The sequence below is a fragment of the Vulpes lagopus genome, chromosome 1 (assembly GCF_018345385.1).
Source record: "Vulpes lagopus strain Blue_001 chromosome 1, ASM1834538v1, whole genome shotgun sequence".
NCBI lineage: Eukaryota > Metazoa > Chordata > Mammalia > Carnivora > Canidae > Vulpes > Vulpes lagopus.
Genome location: NC_054824.1, coordinates 131,157,501 through 131,179,305, shown reverse-complemented (window position 1 = coordinate 131,179,305; position 21,805 = coordinate 131,157,501). Strand labels below are relative to the sequence as shown.

At 42.0% G+C, this 21,805-nt stretch overlaps 1 protein-coding gene across 21 annotated transcripts in view; it reads right to left on the bottom strand.

The window, feature by feature from the left end:
- Positions 1–1,363: 1,363 nt before the first annotated feature.
- The window catches only part of DTNA (dystrobrevin alpha), a 356,943-nt gene continuing 336,501 nt past the window's right edge, over positions 1,364–21,805 (bottom strand). For 12 of the 21 annotated variants that reach the window (XM_041746612.1, XM_041746639.1, XM_041746631.1 and 9 more), the window contains 5 exons: positions 17,203–17,362; positions 14,605–14,694; positions 12,665–12,833; positions 10,191–10,323; positions 1,364–2,482 (listed from right to left, as the gene is read on the bottom strand). In XM_041746612.1, the coding sequence (XP_041602546.1) occupies positions 2,342–2,482; positions 10,191–10,323; positions 12,665–12,833; positions 14,605–14,694; positions 17,203–17,362 (693 nt within the window). In that variant the 3' untranslated portion in view covers positions 1,364–2,341. Of the gene's footprint in view, positions 8,153–8,242; positions 8,292–10,190; positions 10,324–12,664; positions 12,834–14,604; positions 14,695–17,202; positions 17,363–21,805 lie in introns of all 21 variants that reach the window. The other 9 variants (XM_041746664.1, XM_041746686.1, XM_041746705.1 and 6 more) reach the window with 3 other exon arrangements.

The window sequence follows — 21,805 nt, the reverse complement described above, 5'->3', positions numbered from 1 at the left end:
AGCAAGAGGATAGCAGTTCTTAAAATTTGTCAGACTGTATCACCTGGGGCACTTGTTAAAAATATCAATTTCCTGGCCCTCATCTGGACTTGCTAATTCAGATTAATCAATTCTTCAGGTGACTTTGGCAGTTAGATACATTTAGGAAATGCTGAGGTAGGAATCAAAGCTAAAATGTGGATCCGAGGAGGTGAGGATATGAGGCCTTGAGCGGCAGCTGAGAAAGACTTGGACAGGCACCATTAAGCAAGCCTTTGTTGCCCACCTCCAAATGGGAGAGGGTGTCTGAGCTCCGACTAGTGGTTATATGAGGTCAGGATCTGCCCTTGCATAGATGTATAGCAGAGCCTCTTGGTTTCTTTCTCTAGTGCCTTTTGAGTTTTTTTTATTTATTTTTATTTTTTTATTTTTTTTGCCTTTTGAGTTTTTATAGCATTCTCATGAACTGTAAATCAACCCCAGACTCTGCAAGCAGAGACTTGCAGCACCATTCCAAGTCAGAATTCCCAGAAATGCCATTCATGAAGTGCTGGAGACAGACTCATGGATTCTGCTATTGGATCCACAAAGGAAATGGCTCCTTGAGCAAATGAAGCACACAACCCACCATTGCATGGGAATCTAGAGGTTCTTGGAAGGGAAATGAGAATGTAGGGAGTGATTACCTCCATTTGTCCACTCTTGGAACTCTTGATTCCTGTTGCTATCAATACGTTGACTTCCAGGATGTGCTGATTCTCCTTTCTTTCTTTTTTTTTAAAAAAAATTTATTTATTTATTAATTCATGAGAGACCCACAGAGAGAGAGGCAGAGACACAGGCAGAGGGAGAAGCAGGCTCCATCCAGGGAGCCCGATGTGGGACTCGATCCCAGGACCCCGGGATCACAACCTGAGCCAAAGGCAGATGCTCAACCGCTGAGCCACTCAGGTGTCCCTGATTCTCCTTTCTTACCAGCTCTAGCGCAAACAAAACAAAAGCTAATTCATTTATTCATTCATTCAACACAAAGTTGTGGAGCTCATAATTGCCAAGTACCTGGGTAGATGCTGCGATTCGAAGGATTGAGTCAAGTTACATAAAGTGCTTAGAACAGTGTCAGATATAAAGCAAGCACTAAATATGTGAACTCTTCGTATTCTCAAACTCATCCCCTTTTGATTACAACAAGGTTTTCCATTAAAAAAAAGGTGTGTCTCCAAAGGTAGCGAAAGGTGAGATATTTTGCTGTAGTTGCTTAAGACTCAAATGATGTGTCCTGCTTCCTACTGGATGTGCTGCCTTGTCTTTCTCCTTTGAACAGACTGACTCTGTGTTGCTTTAAGAAAGATCCGTTACAACAAAGGAATAAAATACACAGATATAGTGTTTTTAAAAACATTTTTTAATGAAGAAATAATTCCATTCCAAAATATAGACACACAATTAAATAGTTTAATCACTTCAAAATATAACATGTCCCCAGGAGGTTCCAACACACACACACACACACACACACACACAAAACAATACTTAACAGCAATACAAAAAAACCCATACAATAGTAGTTTTGTTACAATACCAATGAAGATTGTGAAATCTTTAGTGTCTCTGAATTGGTTATTTCAAATGGTGTCAAATGACAGTAGTCATAATTAGAAATGTCTTACAGTTAATTAGCCTCAAGATGTAACATTTCTGATTTTTTTTTCTCTTTTTGGTTCAAAAGTAAAAATGCCCTTTCTTCTGAGGACACAGTGGAGTTCTTGTTTGTGGCTCCTTGCGTGGATTCAAACCAAGGTGACTGCAGCAACCAAAGGTTGCTGTATTTACAAGGTCTATCTACAGTTAACAGCCAAGAACTAATAAGGGTGGACAAAGATGATAAAAATAAAAGCAGACATCAGTGCTAAATTATGATGCAACAGTTTGGCTCATGCATATAAGAAAATACATAGTATATCACAACAAAGGCCACACTCTTATGCAATTCAGTTCACATTACTACTTACAAATGAACCTTCCCTGCCTTTTAGAGATCACTCAAGAATCCATTTTTCACAATCTCCAGCACATCTCCCTCTGACCAACCTAACTTACCCTGACTTGCGTCCTGACCAACCACAACTGATTCCTGAATCTCATACAGTAGATTTTGCCCTCTTCCCTCCCTCCCACTCTTCCTCCCTCCATCTATATGGTGCTGTGGGGGAAGTTGGTTATGTTAGACCAGTGCTCATTAATAGGCCATCATCTCTGATGAACCTGGATGTGCAATTCATTGTGGAACAAGAAAGAAACCACCCCCGCAAGATAGAATTGTATCTCATGGACAGTACAGGTGAAACCCACTGGGTTGCACTTAGAACAGACCCCAGAAGTAAATTTGGAGAGCCAACGAAAGAAACACACCCCAAACCACAAAACCCCAAAACAATACACGCCATTTTGTCTCGGTTACAGGACAGGGGTGCTTGAGTCTGGTCTCAGTGCTGACGTGGAGCTAAGAGAAAGAAAAGGTGGCTGGTTAGTCAGGGACTGGTCACTGGCGGCAGTTTCTAGAGTCCTTGCAATGGCTTTGTACGATGCTATTGACCACTATGCCATGGAGTTGGCAATGACAGCTACAACAAGGGGGAAGGTTATCAGCAAAACTATTCAAACCTTAGACAAGCGTTTTGATGTAGAAACACAAAGTGACAACAGATGTCAGCTCAGTCCAGTCGGTGGCTGAACACCACTTGCAGGATCAGAGTTCTGAGTTCAAGAACTACCTGGCTATGAGTTAGAGCTGACAGCAATGTAGGTAGCTGAGATGTAGTGGTTTTAAGTACTGAGTATGAGGCACAAGGGGCCACCTACTTCATCTAGAGAGGTATGGTTTCACAGAGGATGGGCAGTGGAAAGGAGATGAACATTAAGATAAAATCAACAAAACTTCTAGTAAAATCCATCTGTGCAAAGAAATTTGAGAACTGTGCAGTTGTGCCACTTTGGTGTCAGCCTGTCCTCAGGGACATCTGTCAGGCTGCTTCTCTGGGGAAGTATGATGAAGCACATCAACGGAGAGAATGGGCTTCTTACTATCCAGCGGAGGGCTTTACTATCCCCAAGGCAAGCGATTTTGTTCCAAAGGGCAGCCAAGGACATTGGTTTCTGACCAAATGCAGAGACATGAACAACTTAGAACCTTCCAGAGAGGGATCTGGAAGGTGTCAGGATGTCTTCTCAGTTGGGCACACACCAACTACCAAACACATGGCTGGAAGAAGTTCTTTGCCAGCCCTGGAAGCAAAATCGAATTGCTGAAGCATGACGTTGACTCAGAACCTTTCTTGCTTATTCTGAATATGGCCTTTTTAGAGATTTTATTATGCAACTTTATTCTAAAGCAATGGCTCTCAACCTTCAGCAGGCACCAGGAATCACCTGGAGGGCTTATTAAAGCACAGGTGGCAGGCCTGGGTTGGGGTTTAAGAATTTGCGTTTCTAAACAAATTCCTAAGTGATGCTGATGCTGCCGGTCCAGGGCACACATTTTGAGAGCCACTGTTCTAGACGTTCTCTACTTTCTTTTAAAGGAGACAGGAATTCCAGAGAAGCTGCCATTTAAGTAAAACATATTCAATATGTTGCAGGATTTTTATTTCATCAAATCCTGAAACAAGTAGATTATGTTTTCATTTCCCCAGAATCCCTAAGGGAAGTCTTTAACGCTTCCTGACAAGGGCCATTATAAAGGACCATCAACAGAGGCTTTCATTCTTCCTTCTTCGACAGTGCTTTTGCAACATCAGCTTTTCACTGAGTGCAAAATCCCGACTCCACTTAGAAGAGCCTGTTTCCTCTCACATGACCACAGAAGGCTGCATGCAGAACACCAGGTAGCCAGCTAAGGCAATAAACATTCAGAAATAAAAGGAGAGTGAGCATTTGCAAGCGCACTTTAAGCCTGTACATTTAAAGCTGAAGGCCTCCAGACAACCTGATAGGGGAACTTGTGGATGAGCGGTGTGGTTAGACATGCTCCCTAAAGCTAAAACGAGAGGAACGAGCCCATGGAAGAGCAGAGATAACTTGAGTCCGTTTGGGGATCTTATGGCACCTGTGGTTTATAAACAGCTTTAGCAACAAGTATTTCAAAACATAGTTCACAGTTTTTAAGAAGATCTGTGCTGACTTTAAAAACTAGATTCTATATAATTTGAATGTTGCCTTTTGTTTTGAATATGATATCTATTTGGAAAAAATATTTACACTAAATTCTATGGCTGATTTGTTAGAGTATCTTGAAAGAAAACAACCCCAAGTTGGAAAGAAGCCCCAAAGACTGGATTATCCTGGTGTGATTGGTTCAAGTCACTGCTCATAGAGACTTAAAGACAAATGCAGACAGTTCAGGCCAAGGACCCTTCTTGGCCTCTAGGCCCTGAGTCTGTACACTCAGATACCAAGTCCTTCGGGGTTAGTGAACTCATGTAGGGCTCTGCAAGTGGTTGTTTTTTTCCAATTGCTGTGGAAAAAAATGTACAGTGTATAATAAACTGTTTCGCTAAAATCTCAAAGAATTCAGAAATCAAACTTCTAGCTATAAACAGTATTGTCATTGTAAACTGAACAGGTTCCATATCATGTGCAAAGGTTTAAAATGCTTGTTAATACTGCCATCATGAGTAACAGCAGCGTGGGTTTTCAGCCTGTGGGCTTGCTTTCTTTTCTTTCTTTCTTTCTTTCTTTCTTTCTTTCTTTCTTTCTTTGTTTCTTACTTTCTTTCTTCTTTCTTTTTTGTGACTGTAGTTGGTTTTTGTTTCTAATCAGGGATGAGCCATGTTACAGAAGACGTAAGTTAGCTTTGAACAGAAGTCAGAAGTCTTTTTTTTTTTCTTTCTCAAAACACACACCTATGAACTACAAATCTTAGAACGAAAAGTTAGCTGCACTATAGTCGGCAGAGCGTCTCTAGGGGTAGGGGTGTGTCAGGAGCTGCTGCGTGTGGCGGCTCCTCTCTGCGCTGAAGCTGCTGCCAGGCGGTGTCTTCTTCTCTGTGTGGGTGGGTGCGGGGCTCTCCTTCATCACCAGCTTTCGTGTTCCCTTCATCATCTGTCTGACTATAGCTTGCCTGGGAATAAGGAACGTGTCATTTTGTTTTAAAGATGAAAACTATTCTCTAAATTAGGGTTTTGAGAATAGGATTTTGAGAATAAGGATCATCCCCGTCCCCCCAACACGCACATATTCACACTCTCTCTCCTCCCTTCCTCCAACCATTGAGAACAGGTGTCCTGGGACACCATGTGCTATTGCTCATTCGGAAAGGGAGGATGGGAATCCTCTGTGTTGAGTCTCTTGCTTAACGGATACTTGAGGCATCTGAAGGCTTAAAGCATACAAAACAGAAATACTTGTGCTGTCCTCAACTGACAAGCAGATGAGACCACTAACCTCCCACTGAGATGCCATGGTAATTAGAAAAAAAAAAATTCACTTTCGATTGTCCAAGCCTCCAGTTTCTGAAGTTAGGATGTGGCTGGCCAAGGACAGTGGTGTCCCATGTGGTGAGAGGGATGGAAAAGAAACAAATTCAAGATTTGAGTCTGCCAAAATGGAGTTTTGGTGGATTCTTGAATTTAGTGTTAAATATTACATACACTATATTTCTTCCAAAGAGGCTAGTTGAAAGGCAAGGTTTTCCTCTATTCGCTCCTGAACTGGTGAGTGCATACTTATCTTTAAATAGTTCTTTTTGAGCAAAGGAAGGGTCTTCTATTTCTCTGGGGTCCCACCATCTGCCCCTTACTCATGTAGGGCTCTGCTCTGGTGGACACCTAATTGACTTGCAGGGTTGAAGTTGGCTTCTGGACCCTTGGATAAGAGATCAGAGCTCTGGGGCAATTTCTGGTCCTGCCACAGGATCAGAAAGCCCAAACAAATCGATCTCAGTAGCACAAACTGTTCCAAGATTTCAGATGAGAAGCTACTGGCTTCTAGATTGACCCATAAGGTTTTAAATACATTTTGCTTGAGTGGCTGATCCAGTGACAGGCTCTTGTTTAGATTTTGAGAATTAGGATCCTCCCCTAATTCTTGTTTAGAGTCCTGTGGAATGTCAGCTCGATAGGTACGTGATGTAGTAAATGGCAGAGGCCACAATGGTTTCAGTTTTCCACTGCCAAACTGACAACAAAAGATTAAAACAGTGGCCTAAGAACTTTTAGAGTACTGAAATCTTTGGCTTTTAGGTAGAAGAACCAAATGCCACTTCTTATGTGAGTTTATGTCAAGGACATTTCGTTAGTTTGTTTAAAAAATATTTTTCTAAGAACTAGTGACTGATGTTTAAATAATATGCAGAATAGAAGTGATCCCATTGCTGGCACTAAGAGAAAAAAATTGCTCTTAAAGGGGAGGGTTGCTTCTTTCAGACTAGATTTGTTTTATAACAGGAGTCGATGTTTTCAGAAACAGCTCCTGGGGATTTTTTTCACCATGGTCATAATGAATGCACGTGGTGTGGCATTCTCAAATCCAAGGGACAGAGACTACAATGTAGTCAGTTAGGTCCTTCTTTTCACACCAAAAAGGCCTCATTGCTCATAAAGTATATTTCCTAACAGCAGTTATGCCATGATATCTACCTGCTTCATACTAGCCTGAGGACGGAGGTCAGTAATGCATGAGCTAGGATATATTCTGTGCAAGTTGATTTGTCATTTTATATATATACATATATATATATGTATATGTATATATGTGTGTGTGTATATATATATATACATACATATACATATATACTTTTTTCAATTTAACAGCCAGAGTTGACTTTCCTACCAGCTGTACTATAGACTTAAGGGATTCCATAAGTGTGGTTGTGGTTGGGAAAGACTGTATCACCAAAGTAGATACAAGTCCTTGGGTCCCTACAGCCAGAGATGGTGAGAGGGGTATTTACTCTGAACTGTAATGTGGGGCAGCTAAACGGCCATTAGCTGGAGCCAGAGAAACCATCTAGACTTATGAGACAGTGTAGCAAAAGGTGTATAAAGTCACTGCACATAGCTGAGTTTATAAAAATACAGAGCAAGGGCAGCTTGGGTGGCTCAGAAGTTTAGTGCTGCCTTTGGCCCAGGGTGTGATCCTGGGAACCCGGGATCGAGTCCCATGTCAAGCTCCCTGCATGGAGCCTGCTTCTCCCTCTGCCTGTGTCTCTGCCTCTCTCTCTGTGTGTCTCTCATGAATAAGTAAATAAAATCTTAAAAAAAAAATACAAAGCAAGCTAGTTGTGAGTCCCAGGAGGGTCCCATACACTTACATAATAACTATAGTAGCTCCCCCAGATTGAATCACTTGTAAAGCATAGTGCCAGGCACGTATGTGTGTGCTCATATTAAAGTATGGTGTGTCTGCCACCACGTTAAGCTCCTTATAAACTACCTCCCAGTGAGGACAACTCCACTGTGAAACACGTTGTGTGGAGGCAACAGAGGTTTATAGAGATCTAATAATCTGTCAGGGTTATTTACGCTGCCATGGTTTGGTGGAACCCCTGTTTGAAATCAGGCCTGTCAGAGTCCAGGGTCTAAGCTTCAGACCCCTCCACTCAAGTGGTCCTGCCGGTCAGGTGCTAGTCTCTCTACATTAAACACATTACTGAGGCTTCTCCATGTATGTAGGTAGGTCCCTGGAAGCGGGGAATCACATGCCACATAAATGATATTTTAAATAAATTAAGCTGTATCTTGTTGAATTCCACAAAAAATAAGGCTGCAGAAGTTTTCCTCTCTGTTTTGCTTCTTTTGTTTTCTTTAATAATATGCGGTTTGGCCTTCACTTTTGATCTCTGGGTCCTGAATACAGCACGACTCTGAGGCTGGCCCATCTCTGGATGTGCTGAGCACGCCTGGACTTTTCCTTCTCAAGCGACAGAGAGGCTGCCAACTCAGGCGCTCTTAGGGACTGGTGATGAGGCGTCATCGCCCCAGAGGATTTCTGGGGGGCATCTCTGGTGTTATAGAAGTTTCTGTGCCAATTTTCCTAATTAATAGAGTAAAAAGTCAATTCCCAAGGTGGTCTCCCAAATCTCCACTGGATTATAATGAAATGCTTCCATAGGCCGGATGATTCTTTGATATCAGCAGGGAAGGAGGATATTTTATCACATAGAACATAGAAACACCTAAGAGAGAGTGATTGTGAATTTAGGTTACTGGTTATCAGAATTCAGTGTACAGTGGCCACGTTTCCTCCTAAATAAGATGGTACTTACTTGAAAGGAGAGTGATAAAAGGATATTGTATTCAACCTTGCAAGCTGACCTGTGGGTGACAAAGGACACAAACAAGAAAGGTGACATGTCAAGTCTGTGATGCAGTCAAGCTGGTGAATTATTTGGATGGAAGCCATGCAGAAAGACACACACAGAGAGAGAGTCCACTGAATGAAAACAGCATTCTGATCCATCAAGCAACCATATGCTCACAGAGTAGTCATGAAAAGCCACTTCAATGTTCTCTAGGGCATATGTCTTGAGTGGGGATACACAGGCCTACTATGGTCTCCTACACCTTTTCTTTGCCTTTCCCTTGAAGTCACTGGGCATGGAAAGGAAAGGAGGGAAAGAGCTTAAGATTAACCAGAGCTGGCAAAAGCTCCAAGTACATCTTAAGCTATTGATAGAATTTCCCCTCATTCATTACTCATATAAGGTTAAATTCCCAATTCATTGAAATAAACAAAAATCTAATATTTTACACATAATGGCTGTCTCTCTTTAAAAAAAAAAAATCTAGAATTTCAGTCACTGTTGTCACCAAAATCCAGAAACTGATATGGGCTCAAAGAGGGAGGCCTAAGAGGCGCCACTAACAGCATGAACCAGAACATTGATTATTTAACCACATCCCTCTCTCTCTACACAGCAGAGCCAAATGAAATACGTGTAGGAATGCCATCCTCGGAGTTCCCAGAGATACCCTCACAGCTTCATCCAGGCTAATTTCCTTCCATTGCTGGGCCACAGAAATGGCAAAATAAGAGCATTCTCCATGGGTCTACTTCCGGCAACTTTGGTGTTGAAGCATGGCCTTACATAGTCACTGATTTTTTTCTTTCTTTCTTTTTTTTTGGCAGGGGTGGGGTGGGGGAGGTATTGACTAGGCCTACATTTTAGTTGCTTCTGAAATATGGTTGTTAAACTGAAAAGGCTAATGGAACATTCCAACAAAACTTTTGTTTTATATTGTCAGGGTGGAGTTGGTAGGCTTCAGTTTCTTTCCTACTACATTCTTCTTGGGAAAATATTTCAAAACAATCCACAAACATATGAGAAGCAGAGGTAATGTATTCTCTCTGCTTCTCTTTCCTTCACTAAGAAAGGGCTGCCGCTCATCTACGAGTGTGGAAGAAGCTTATCTGGCCATTGGACAGAAAGCCTGGCATGAAGAAATATCCCATGAGGTCTGGGGGGGGGGGGGCAGTAGGTCTCAACCAAGCAAACATCCCTGAACTCCCAGGACCTCAAGAAAACACCCGTGAATTACAGGGAAGAGAAACATACAAGCAAGACAATCACTGCAGAACAATCTTCATGGGGAAAATGTATCCCTTTTAGGATGACTTACTAATTACACTTATCCCCAGTTGTGAGCATGAAGTTCAGTGAATTCTTGGATGGATTAGTAATATACTCCAGTATATATGAAAATCTGTCCATTCATACCCTGTTGAACACAGAGCCTCCAGTTCTTGCCACATTTCTTGGTGAGATTTGATCCCCTCCTACTTATTTATTTTGACATGAGGTGGGCCATGAGGGAGGCTGAGGACAAATGATTCAAGGGAGGAGATATATTTATACTTACTATTCAGTTTTCTTGGGCCCTGTTCTCTGTATCCTTTTTTTTTTTTCTAATCTATGAAAAAAGCATCTTTCCCAATGATCTTGGAGCAGTATGGATTGCTAGTCACTGTGTTTCCACTAAAGTGACAAGATCTTTTTCACTTTCCAGATCAGAAATTTCTAAGAATTCATGGTGAGCAGTATAGCTCTAAGAAGTATTTACAGTTTTTACTGTTTAGATTGTGTGGAGTAAGGAATGTAATCAGAATACTCTGGAGAGGGAGGGTGGAAGAAAGAAGGTATGGATTTTCTGGGTAATGTAAAAGACCCAGCTATGAGGGGGCTGGGGGCCAGGGGCCAGGCCAGGTGCCCATACCTGGTAGGCTTCATCTTGCAGCTTCTGTTTCAGGTACTCTTCCATCTTGAGCTCGTTCTCCAGCTGCCGGACCGAGTCATTTTCATAGTTCTCATCCTCTGGCCGCACATAGGGGTCCCCATCTTCTGTGACCCTGGGAATAGACCACAAATGGTGTTTGGGAGCAAATCTTGAAAGTAGGGGTGGAATTCACGTGTTAGCTATAGTTTTGAGGCCCATTTACTGAGTCCTCTAATTTGCTTCTTTGCTTCAATTCACTTCAACTCAACATCTTCTGTTACCTAACAGAAAATTAAAAAAAAAAAACCAAACAATTTTGGAGGTTTGGAGATATAATCAAGGTATTCTCATGCAATCTTTCTATGGCAGGCTGATGACCATTGGTCATCTGTGTTTTCCTCTGGCTTATGGGAATGAATTGCCTTTAAAGTGTTTGTCAGGCTTAAAAGAAGCAGCCTTATCTTTTGAAAGGATATAGTTTTCCCAATATGTGTTTTTTTTTTTTTAATAGAATCCAAGAACACTTTCTATAAGGAAAGTGAGCCCTCTAGTGAAATAACGATTAAGGACACTTGTTCATAATGTAACCCCCTTTGTGTTTTGCACATATGTAGGCACATGCACCTATGCACTTTATTTTTTTTATTTTTATTTTTCCCATGCACTTTATTTTTACAGTAGAATAAATCTTAGAATATCAGCTCATCAGTGTCAGGAAAGTAATACTTGAACCCATAGCTCTTGATCTTAAAAATTTATACTAGCTGTGAATCTAAGAAATCCCCTTAAGTTGTTCAATTCTATCATTACACAAATGGCTAAGAATGATCTCCTTCACTAATGTGTGACTCTATTTGCATCTATCCATCCCAGTTTATAAAAACCCTTCCTGAGACTAAACATAAATTTACTACCTAAGTCATATGACTAAAATATTCTCAGGGTAAAACTCAGTACATGTTTAGATAGTACAGATATTAAAATATCTCCTAAAGTGAAGAGAGTGGTCAAGTAGAAATTTCTGGGTTGGAACTTAATGCCATTGTTCATGTTTATTTATATCTGTACGACATGTTCTCATTATTTTTAGAGGTTTGGGGCCAGCCTAAATAGGTCTGTGAGGCCGTTGTGAACTTTCCCTCCCCAATTCCCCAGTCTGTGCTGGTGGCTGGTACTGCCATCAGCATACCAGGGACAGTGGAGTGGGGGTAGATTTAGATACACTCTTGGATTTTTGGATTAGAACGAGAACATTTTAGGTAACCACATGTTAATGCCTCATTATAAAAAGTCAAACAGGTATTTTCCAGACTAAACTGATGACAATTCACCATTTTGAATAACTAACAAATCAAATAATTCTAAATTATAGAGGAAAGGACAAGAAAGCAAACTAAAGTTAAAAGCAGCAGCCTACTGCTATTTAAAATTATGTTAGAACTGTTTTGTTTTGATCTCTCAGCCTGCCTTTTCACTACTCGCTTTCCAACCACATCTATTTATAGTTCCCTATTATTACTAGTCTACTTACTACTTGGATGGAGATCCAAAACACCAGAAAGGCCTCTGGTTAGTTTCTTCTTTGGGTCCTGAAAATGGCCAGTTTATTTTTGTAGACTAGTCTGCAGCATTTTTTTTTACATTAAGCACCATCACCTTCCTAGTTTTTAATGCTCAGTGAACCCCTCTGCAACCCTCTGGTGAGCCTCTCTGGCCATGTTTCTAACAGCTGCCTGAGCCCCTGCTCTCTTGAAGGCTCCCCTGCTGGGCTCAGGCAAGTCCAGCCTGGTTCCTCTTGCTTTGTTTCTCAGCTTTGGTTTCCTAGGCCTGTTGACGTGGGGTGTGAGCTGATCCAGGGACACAGGAAGTCTGGAGGGGACGTCACTGATTCTGCTGCTGTCAAGCTACAGAAGCCTAATTGGATGAACTCTCTTGCAAAATGCCTCTCAAAGGTCAGATTTATACAAATGCAACGAGTCAACCGGATTGCGTTTCTTTATAATGAGGTTTTAGACATTTACTTATTTCAATTCCTGCTGCTTATATAATGTTGTTTATACCCATTCTGAATAGAGGCCTCTCTAATATCACCTGGTCCTCTAAGGGCAAATACAGCACATTTAGAAGATGGAATGACTTCTTTCTGAACGGGCCTGTGAATCCTGGGAAGGCAGAGAGTGATTTTTTAAATACTATTTTGTACACAGCTAGCACCGTGCCTTGGGTGAGCCAGGCTCTCAACAGGCACTGGTTGGTTTTGGTTACTGCTATTCTGGATATAGCAGATATGTGGGGGGGGGGGGGGGGGGGACGTCACCTCTCACTATGTAGCACCCTCCTACCTCTTCTGGCAAATAAGGAAACTATATGACCCCTTTCCAAAATAAAAAATGAAGCAACCATGTTTTTATTTTCCTGTATTTCCTATGGAGTGTTCTGTTACTGAGAAATGTCCTTGCACAGAAGATACTCACCCATCGCTGCGCATGGTGCTGGGGGTAGCACCACTGTGGAGGTACCCAGGTTTCCGGGCGTGGATTTGCGCTAGAAAAGCCTTTTCAGAGGTTGGCGATGGGACCAGATCCTCAAACTGAGTCCGTGCAAATTCAGAATCCACGTTGCTCTCTGTTTCACTCCCCACCTCTATTAAGTATGATTGAAGAAATGAAGAACTACTTAGATTTTTTTTTATGACTGGCAAATAAAGGGCTGGGCTTAACATAAGTCAACCTGTGCTGTATAAAATATTAACTAGTTATTGGACATAAGTCAGGTGAATTTATTATTATTTTTTTTCCCAAAATGACATTTGATACTGACATGAATTTCTAGAAGATCATTGGGTATACAGTATGTCTTTTTTTTAATCTCAATCTTATCATGAGGAATTTTTGCGTCTTGACTGACTTAATTTCTTAACACTTCTGTTTCAACCCTCTCTACAAAAGCCTTCACTAGGACTGCCCTTACTTTTGTTTAATATTACTTTAATTTAGGAAATACAAGCCTAAAATATTATATTCACTTAATATCTCAAAGTATTGTGAATATAAATGAATAGTACTTGAAGCTTCCACAATAAGAGTAACATTTTAGTCATCATGCACTTGGGCATGCCACTAATCGTGATGTATTAATACTGCCATTTTTATCCTGTTTGGTAATCTTAATCTAGCCTAGCAGCAAAAATCTTCATTACTTTAATTCTTATTATAGAGGCTTTAAGAAACCTAAATCCAGGATTTTTTTCTAATATTGGTTTTATTTATTAATTTCTATTCTATTTATTTCTAATATTGGCTTTATTTTATTTTATTTTATTTTATTTTATTTTTTTTTTTAAATTTAGGGCTGAAAAGCCATTAGGATTTTTTTTTTTTTTTTAATGATAGTCACACACACAGAGAGAGAGGGGCAGAGACACAGGCAGAGGGAGAAGCAGGCTCCATGCACGGGGAGCCCGACGCGGGACTCGATCCCGGGTCTCCAGGATCGCGCCCTGGGCCAAAGGCAGGCGCCAAACCACTGCACCACCCAGGGATCCCGGCTTTATTTATTTTAATATTTATTGTATATTTGAGATTATACATTGTTATAATCTCAAACTTTGTAACCAGAGTCCTGTCAGACAAGTATCTTGCAAGGTAGGCTGAAGGAACAGATGAGATGTACCAGTAAGATAATTATTTGCAGATTCATGCTATTAAAATTTTAAAGACTCTGTGTAGTATTATCAGAATAAAGAGAGTCTCTCTCAATGTCATGCTCTTTATTTTCTGGGCAGATCTTTCTTTGGACATATTGCAAAGGTAAATTGCAATTTAGCCTCATTCAAGTAGCAATGCATTTCAAATGAACAGAGTTTAAATGAATAAATAAAACATTTGACCTTATAAAATAACTTTAGTATCATGTCACTTTGGATCACAGTATTACAAGTTACAAAGACTAGATATTATAAAACCAGAATCACAGGTCAATTTTAGTGCTTTTATTTCCCCCTACATTTTTCAAACTTTCTACATTGGCTCATGTATTAATATTCTTCTCATCAGCAAAATATAAACAGTACTAAAAAGCTGAATATACCAAAAAAAATCTTCATCTTTAAAATATCTTTTTCTTTCTTTTTTAAAAAATATTTTATTTATTTATTTGATAGAGAGCACACAAGCAGGGGGAGTGGCAGAGGGAGGAGCAGGTTCCCTGCTGAGCAAGGAGCCCCTGTGGGACTTGATCCCAGGACCCCAAGATCATGACCTGAGCTGAGGTCAGATGCTTAACTGGCTGAGCCACCCAGGTGCCCTAAAATATCTTTTTCTATTTGACAATGAGGAGATCTCTAAAAGAGGCCCCTAGCAGTTATGGGTCCCTCTGAAATGAGCAGACAAATGAGAGGGGACCAGGAACTCACCAGAATTCAGCTCTTTCACGAGAGAGGACATGGTGTTAGTGATAGAATCTGCTGCTACTAGTAAGTCATTTCTTAAATTTCTTCTTGAACCTTGAGTGAAGAAGAAATGATCATTTGAAAAAAATCACAGCTTTTCTTATTTTTTCCCCAAATTTTTATGCAATTTACCACTTATATTGATATCCTGAAGAAAGAAAACTTCCAAGACTTCTCCTTTTCAGAAGTGCTTTGGTTCACTTTCTGAAAAAATACCGTGTACTTAGGACAGTGGCCTCTGATGTAAGAAGACATGGCCACTGATGAAGGAGGGGTTCATTTATTATACAAATTGGGACAAGTTTGCAAGTGAAAGGGGGTGACATGATAACAAGACTGGGTGACCTGGCACAAACTGGGAGGGTCCCAGGCAAAATAATATCTCTGGGTACCTTTCTTAGAAAAACTGACACAGATGTAAGGTCTGGTTTTGCCCAGAGAACTGCACCTTGCCAGCTGCTGCTACAGTTTCAGCCATGACCCGGTGGCTGAGCACATGGGAGTTTGATCTCCATCCTCATGGCCTCTGTCTCATCAGAGCTTCCAGAGTTCCCCTACTATTTGAGGTATCTCTGGGGAGTAGGAACCCTAGGCATCAAATGCCCCAGAGCATGGAACAGTGGTGGGGATTCTTGAACCTGCTCAAGACCTGGGCAGAAGATGTATGCCTGGTACTCTGAATTGTAACTTAGACTACACTCCTTCATGGTAGACGAAGCTTACGATGATGTTTCAGGCACATGAGGCGTTAGATGGGTATCTGCAGGCTGGCTTGGGTGTGAGGTAGAAATGGAACAGAAGGCTTGGCCCCATAACATCTTTGGGAAAAAGGGCTCAAGATTCCAAACACCTGACTTGCAGATGAACTTAAGTAGCACGAACTCTTTATGAGCTAGGGGCTGTTGATAGGCCACCACGGTTCATACAGTAATTTCACAGAAAGTAAAACTCAGCAAGTAAAATAATAAATACATGTACATTTAAAAAATCAAAGGAGTCAGATAAAACAATTATAATTTAAAACTCTATTTGATTAAAAATACTGTAAATTTCAAGATGAGATTTAGAGAAAGGACTTTTTTTTCTTTGAAAACTTTTTTAAAAGGTTATTTTGTATAACCTATTTTCTTTTTCAGAAGAAAAAGACCTATTATAGATCTTTCCTTTTTCCTCATAGTGGAGAGTACATCATTCTCTTCCTTTAAAATGAAATATTTTATGCTCCATACAGAATGCATAACAGTGTCTCTTTCCTCACACTCTTTATTAATGTTAAAAAATTTTTAAATCTGTGAGGCAAGAGGTGATATTTGTATTTCTACAGCAATTTGTGAGACTGGGCTTCTTTTTATATCTTTGTTGGCAATTTATAATACTTCTTCTGTCCCTAAACTTCACCTATTTCTGTTTTAGGAATGTCTTTTTCTTAACGATCTCTATATGCTTTATGTGTAGCTGAAATTGTGAAACTCGTTTGCCGCATATGCTGGAAGTGTTTTCCCCAGTCTATTTTTTGTTTTTTGAATTCATTTATTTATTTATTTTTGCCTTAAAACTCGTCATTAAATATATCTCCCTTTTCCTTACAGCTATATGTGAGGACCTAGAAGGATGTTCATGATATATTGTTAACTTACAGAAAATGCAAATTGCATATCAAAATGCAAAGCATTTGGTCTTGTTTGTGTGAAAAAGAAGAGTAGGTGTTTATAAAAACACACATAAACATATGCAATTATGTATAAATAAAAAATTGAGAAAAAATTATATATAAGTTAAAAAATGGCTAAAGACCGTTTGGGAATGAGATTGGCGGGGTGATGGTCTGCAGGCAGATATATATATATATATATATATATATATATATATATATATATATATATACACATTTTTTTTTTGGTCGAACTTTCTGTAAATTTAAAAAGTCACGGCAAGAAAAAGTTTTAAAAGGATTAAAATATATTTCCAAATGAGTAAGATCACTTGCCTTGAGGACCCTACCCCCATCCTTGGCGTGTGAATGGAAGAGGCAGCAGGTGGGAGAATTCTGTTCTATTTATCACCCTCTGGCATTAACCAAGGAGGCTGGACCTCCTGGCCCCTGTTACAGAGGCGATGCTTCAACTCTTAGGGCGGCTGTGAAACGCCCTGCTTGATCACCGCAGGGCTGCATCCCACCTCAGTTGGGGCTGTTTAACCTCAACCGTGAGTTGGCTTTAACATAAAGGGAAGAAGGTAGGAAATAAGATCTTTCAGAATTTGAAAGTGGATTATTACATTTATAAAGTGGCCTGAGCTATCGGTGAAAGGGTTTCCCTTCCCTTAATGAGCAAAGACTCCTATAAAAATGGAGCTGGGCAACAGAAGCTCAAGAAGATGAGATGGTCATGTGAGAAAGAGATCAGTCTCGGGAATTCTAGAACAGCTCTTGGGCCAGGCTGCCACGAGGACTGTGCTGGCATGTCCACACTGTGGCTCTGGCAGCTCGAGCCAACCTACACACCGTGGTGTCCTATCGGCCCTGTGGAAGAGCAGAACGACAAAGAGCGCCCCCCCACTTACTTTGTGCAAAGGCCTCCTGAACGTCTCCCCCTACCCCGGTGAGGGAGTCCTGGGGCGTGTGGGCCGGGCTGGAGCAGGCCGAGGCGGACCGCACAGGCATGGGGATGGGCCTGCTGATGGTGTGGCTGGGGGACGAGCGAGGAGAGCCTGCCCCCTGGGTCTGGAGAGACAATGCGACCCGTTAATTTGTTTTCCCAAAGCCCCAGTCCGAAGCCAACAACAGTAACAGTGAGATCTCCCCCAAGCGCCCCCCTCACCCTCCACCCCCTCAGCTGGAGGACATCCTAGGTGATTGAGCCGGTCATCCTAGTCCTGAGTTGCAGGAGGTAATTCAGAACTTTATTGTCTATAATCTGGACTTTTGGTTACATGTTGAAAGTTAAGAATATTAGTAGAGCCCTGTTCTGTCATATATGAGATGTGTGCCCCTGTCATGAGGCTACTGTTAAGCTGTGATGATTACAAGGTGTGTCTGTTTCCTCCTGAAGGAAGTTCTGCATAGAATAAAAAGACACTTTAGAACAAAGTTTGAAATATAAACTAGGAGACTTTGGGGGACGGATGTGGCTTATATAATTCCTAAAGTTTCGGCCTGCCTTGGCATGATCTTTAGAGGCTAATTTATAGGCAGGGTCATGTCATGTAAGAGCGTGCATACTGAGTCTCAAATGAAGAATCAAATGAGGTATAAATGGCTTTATCCCCATTTTTTTGGTAAAAGTTCATTTTGTCTAATTGCTCTGAGTCAGGGATTCAAATACGGAAGACAAAAAAAAAGAATCCTTGGTTTCTAATTTTTGGCTACTGTTTCCTGCAGGAAATGTCCTTCTCGTTGTGACAAAGCAGTCATTTTAGCAGTAAGAACAGTGGGATTTAAAAGTGAGTAAAGAAAAAAAGTAGAAAGCAACTAAAAGCCATTTACTACATATAGTCCTCGGCATGAAACCATTCACACCTTGAATTTCACAGCTCTGTCTCTAGAATGAGGTTTCTTGGAAACAGTTTCTGGGTTATAATGATTAGTTTACAAAGGAAGTCAGTCGGAGTAAAAAAATGCAAGGCCACCCTCCAGTGCATACTCGAAGATTGGGTGTTCACGTAAACTCCATTCCAGTTTGTTGGGTCCGGCCAGGGAAAGAGAGGACTCTTCCATAGCAAGGCCCAGGGAGATTTAGCATCAACCCATTCAGACCCAGGGACGTGCACCATGGGAGAAGTGCTCTGGAATATTCGATTTGGACTGTGGTGTGGGGTCAGCTGCTTGCAGTTAAAACACACAACATAACTCCTGTAAAATGCCATGCTGTTAGCTTTCTGGCGCTCAGCATCACACATAAAAAGTCAAATCTTATAAATTGAGAAAAATCTAGATTAAAAATGAAGCAAAACAGAACAGAGCAGAGCAAAGAACTCATGTGGGCTGGGGATGCCACTCTTTCACTCTCAACAGTACCTTAAATGGTCTGTCCGGGCCCAGGGAAGAGAAGTGTGCCTGCTTGCATGATGCTTTGCAGCCCGTTGGCCCAGCCTGCTCAAGGACAGGTCTGGTTCCCCCCAGCAGACTTTGGCAGCTTGGTCTCATTAACCACGAAACCTCTGCTTTCTGAGCTACCATGGTATCCCCCTGCTCCCCTTGCCAGTAAGAAATGACTTCACCTTTGCATCATGCTTTGCCATGTAGTAGGATTTTCATGGGCACCCCCACTGATTTGATTTCTCTCCATGGCCTACTGTAGAGGCATCTAAATGTGCAGTTGTGAGTCCAAATGCTCAGAGAAAGGTGAAAAGGATTGCTCTGGAGTTGGAGCGGGAGAGCCTGGGATGCTGGGGGGGTGCCTCAAAGGAGTTCTGCAGCCCTGAGGGCTGCCTCCCCCTGGCAACCCATCCTGTGCACATTCTCCAGGCAGGGCCATCAGCAGGGCTCCTTGCCCTTTCTTACCTGTCCTCTTTACCCAGGACCAGTTTCACAGCAGGGAGGAGGGATTGGGATGGGAAATGGACAGGGGGGTTGAAAGAAGGAGGCTCCTCTTGGCTACACAGTTAGGTTACCCCCTCAACTCTGGGTACCTCTTCTGGGGTAGGGAGTTCATGATAATCCTACAACTCCACTTTTCTATGTACTTTACAGTGGACAAAGCACTTCTATATAGACTGTTTGGTTTCATTCTTGTTATTGGTGCTAAGAATGATAGTCACTTATATTTGAATAGCAATTTGCAGTCTCTAAGGCACTTTAACCCCAACTATTTTACTTAATCCTCCCACTCAACAGTCTTATATTCCCATTTTCCAGCTTAGCAAACTGAGGCTCAGAGGTGTAAGTGAGTTTCCCAAGTCCTCTGAGCTAGAGAATAGCAGAGATAAACTGGATCTTTAGCCTCACGTCTACAAGCTCAGGGCTTTCCCACAGCACCACAGCCACTTCTGAGGTTGAAGCACTGTGACCACCTACCACAGGCTTCGCTATGGGAGAAGGGTTTAGCAGCCTGAAGGCTGAAAAGGCGCAGGGCCTGGACCCACCCGCCAGTGGTGCTGGAGTAGTTGTGTAGGGCTTCCGGCTGGGCAGGAAAATACCTTTCCGTTGCTGGGTCTCGGGGCACAGTGTAAGTGCCCCAGTGGAGCAAGAGCCCGTGGTCAGTATAGAAGTACAGGTGCAAATCCCTTATCTGCAAACTTGAAATCCAAAAAGCAGCAGAGGTGATTTCATAACTGATGTGAGGCTGTACCGCATATGGTATCTGCGCTGTACTGCCTTTCTAAAACCTGAGAGATTCGAAGTCCTGGGACATATCGGGAACCAGTGATTTCAGATGTGGGGCTGCAGGTCTGTGTTTCAGTATCTTAATGGTTATCCTGGGGCTGCATCACATAGCTGCTCCGTTGCACCTGTTCCATCCAGGTGTCCAGTACAGGGTGCTCGGGGGGCTGCCCCCTCCCCTTTGGGCACTAACCTGGCCCTTCTAAGCTTCCCGTCTGTCATCTCCTACCTCTGGCAACACTCCTCCCTTCTCCTCATGCCCTGAGCTCTCTTGCTAACTGTGTTTGAGACATTTCCAGTCCTCTCTCTGCTCAATAATGCTTGGTCTCCACAGTCAATTTTCCCTACTTCTTTCTGCCTGCTTCCTTTCTTCAAAACTCCCATTAGTGGTTCTGTATTAAGAGAAAAATAATTGACTATAGTTATGTGTTAAGGGAAAAACAGTGGACTGAATCTAAATTACACCAATGTGCGAATGACTGATAGTCAACATCTCCTAAATGAATCTCTAATTGGTGCAATTTCAAGCAGTCTGGTTATGTGAAGAACTTAAGTGGAGATTCTGTGCTGGAGACAAGATTCAGTGGCATCTTCCCTGCAACTCCCATCTCCCAAGGCATGTCCAGACCCGGGGGTGGGGAGAAGACCCTGGCTCCCTGGGTGAACATGTCTCTTTGTCCAGACCTTGTCCAGTTTGATGCATGGTACCTTCCAGGGACCTGCTCCTGGGAATGCCATCTCTGGCCTTCCTTTCTGTACTTTCTGTAGGGTCACTGGGAAAGGGCAATTGCCTCTTGGCATTGGGGCAGATCAGTGGAGATATCACTGAGTGTCATTTTCAGGTCAGGTAGTGACCGCTGTAGAATGGTGGCCTCTTGGCCTGGCTATGAAGTATGGCTATCTGCTAACAACTTTCAAGGAGCTAGAGGGAGTAATCTCTGTGAACATCCTTTCCTGGAAATTACTTGATGATTAATGGAGAGAAGACTTAAGGGACAATGGTCCATGCAGATCAATATATAGATCTAAAATTCCTGAGAGGAGAGTTGATTTATGGAAAAAGGAAAACATACATCATACTTGGCAAATTTAAAATAGCTCACTTCCTAGTGAATAAATGAAAAATTCATTTCTGCACTCCATCCTCTGGGTCCACTCAACCTGCTGTTGTATCAATTTTTAAGAAGTCTGACAAGATCCATACATTTTCTGATTTTTTCCAGGAAGTATTTTGGTTTCTACTCAGCACCAGAAAGGAGGGAGGCTTCAGGGAAAGGACCAAACGTGTAATTGCTGCTGGAGATGCGGCTGAGCAGATGACCAGGAGAGGGGAGTGCACCCCTCTCCCCCCTCTGAAAAGTCTGCCTCTCAGGTTTGCCTGGGAACACAGCCCAGTCTGCCTGGTTTTTCTTAGAAGCCTCATAAGGTGCAGTAAAGCAGTGTTTAGCCACATGCAACCCTCTTTTCATCCTTTCTTCCAATACACATTCACTGACTATCATCATGGGGTTGCTGTGTCCATAGTGCTGTGGGGATACAGATGAGGTGACTAATTCTGACAGGTCAGGCAGGAGGCAGCACTTGACTTCGGTCTTAATAGTGGAGATTTCTGGGCAGAAGAGAGGATGTATCGCAAGGAGAGAAGAACATTCCAGGCTTCAGAGTGTCATGAGCAAGGGAAGGGAAGAGTGAGGGGTATTGCAGATGCGGTGAAGAGGCCAGGACGGTGAATGCACCAGGAACATTGCAGGGAATGGAGGGGACTGAGGCTAGTGAGGTGGCGGTGCCAGGTTTGGGCATCTCTGATGTCATGAGAGGGGCTAGATTTGAACTAGATGGTCATCT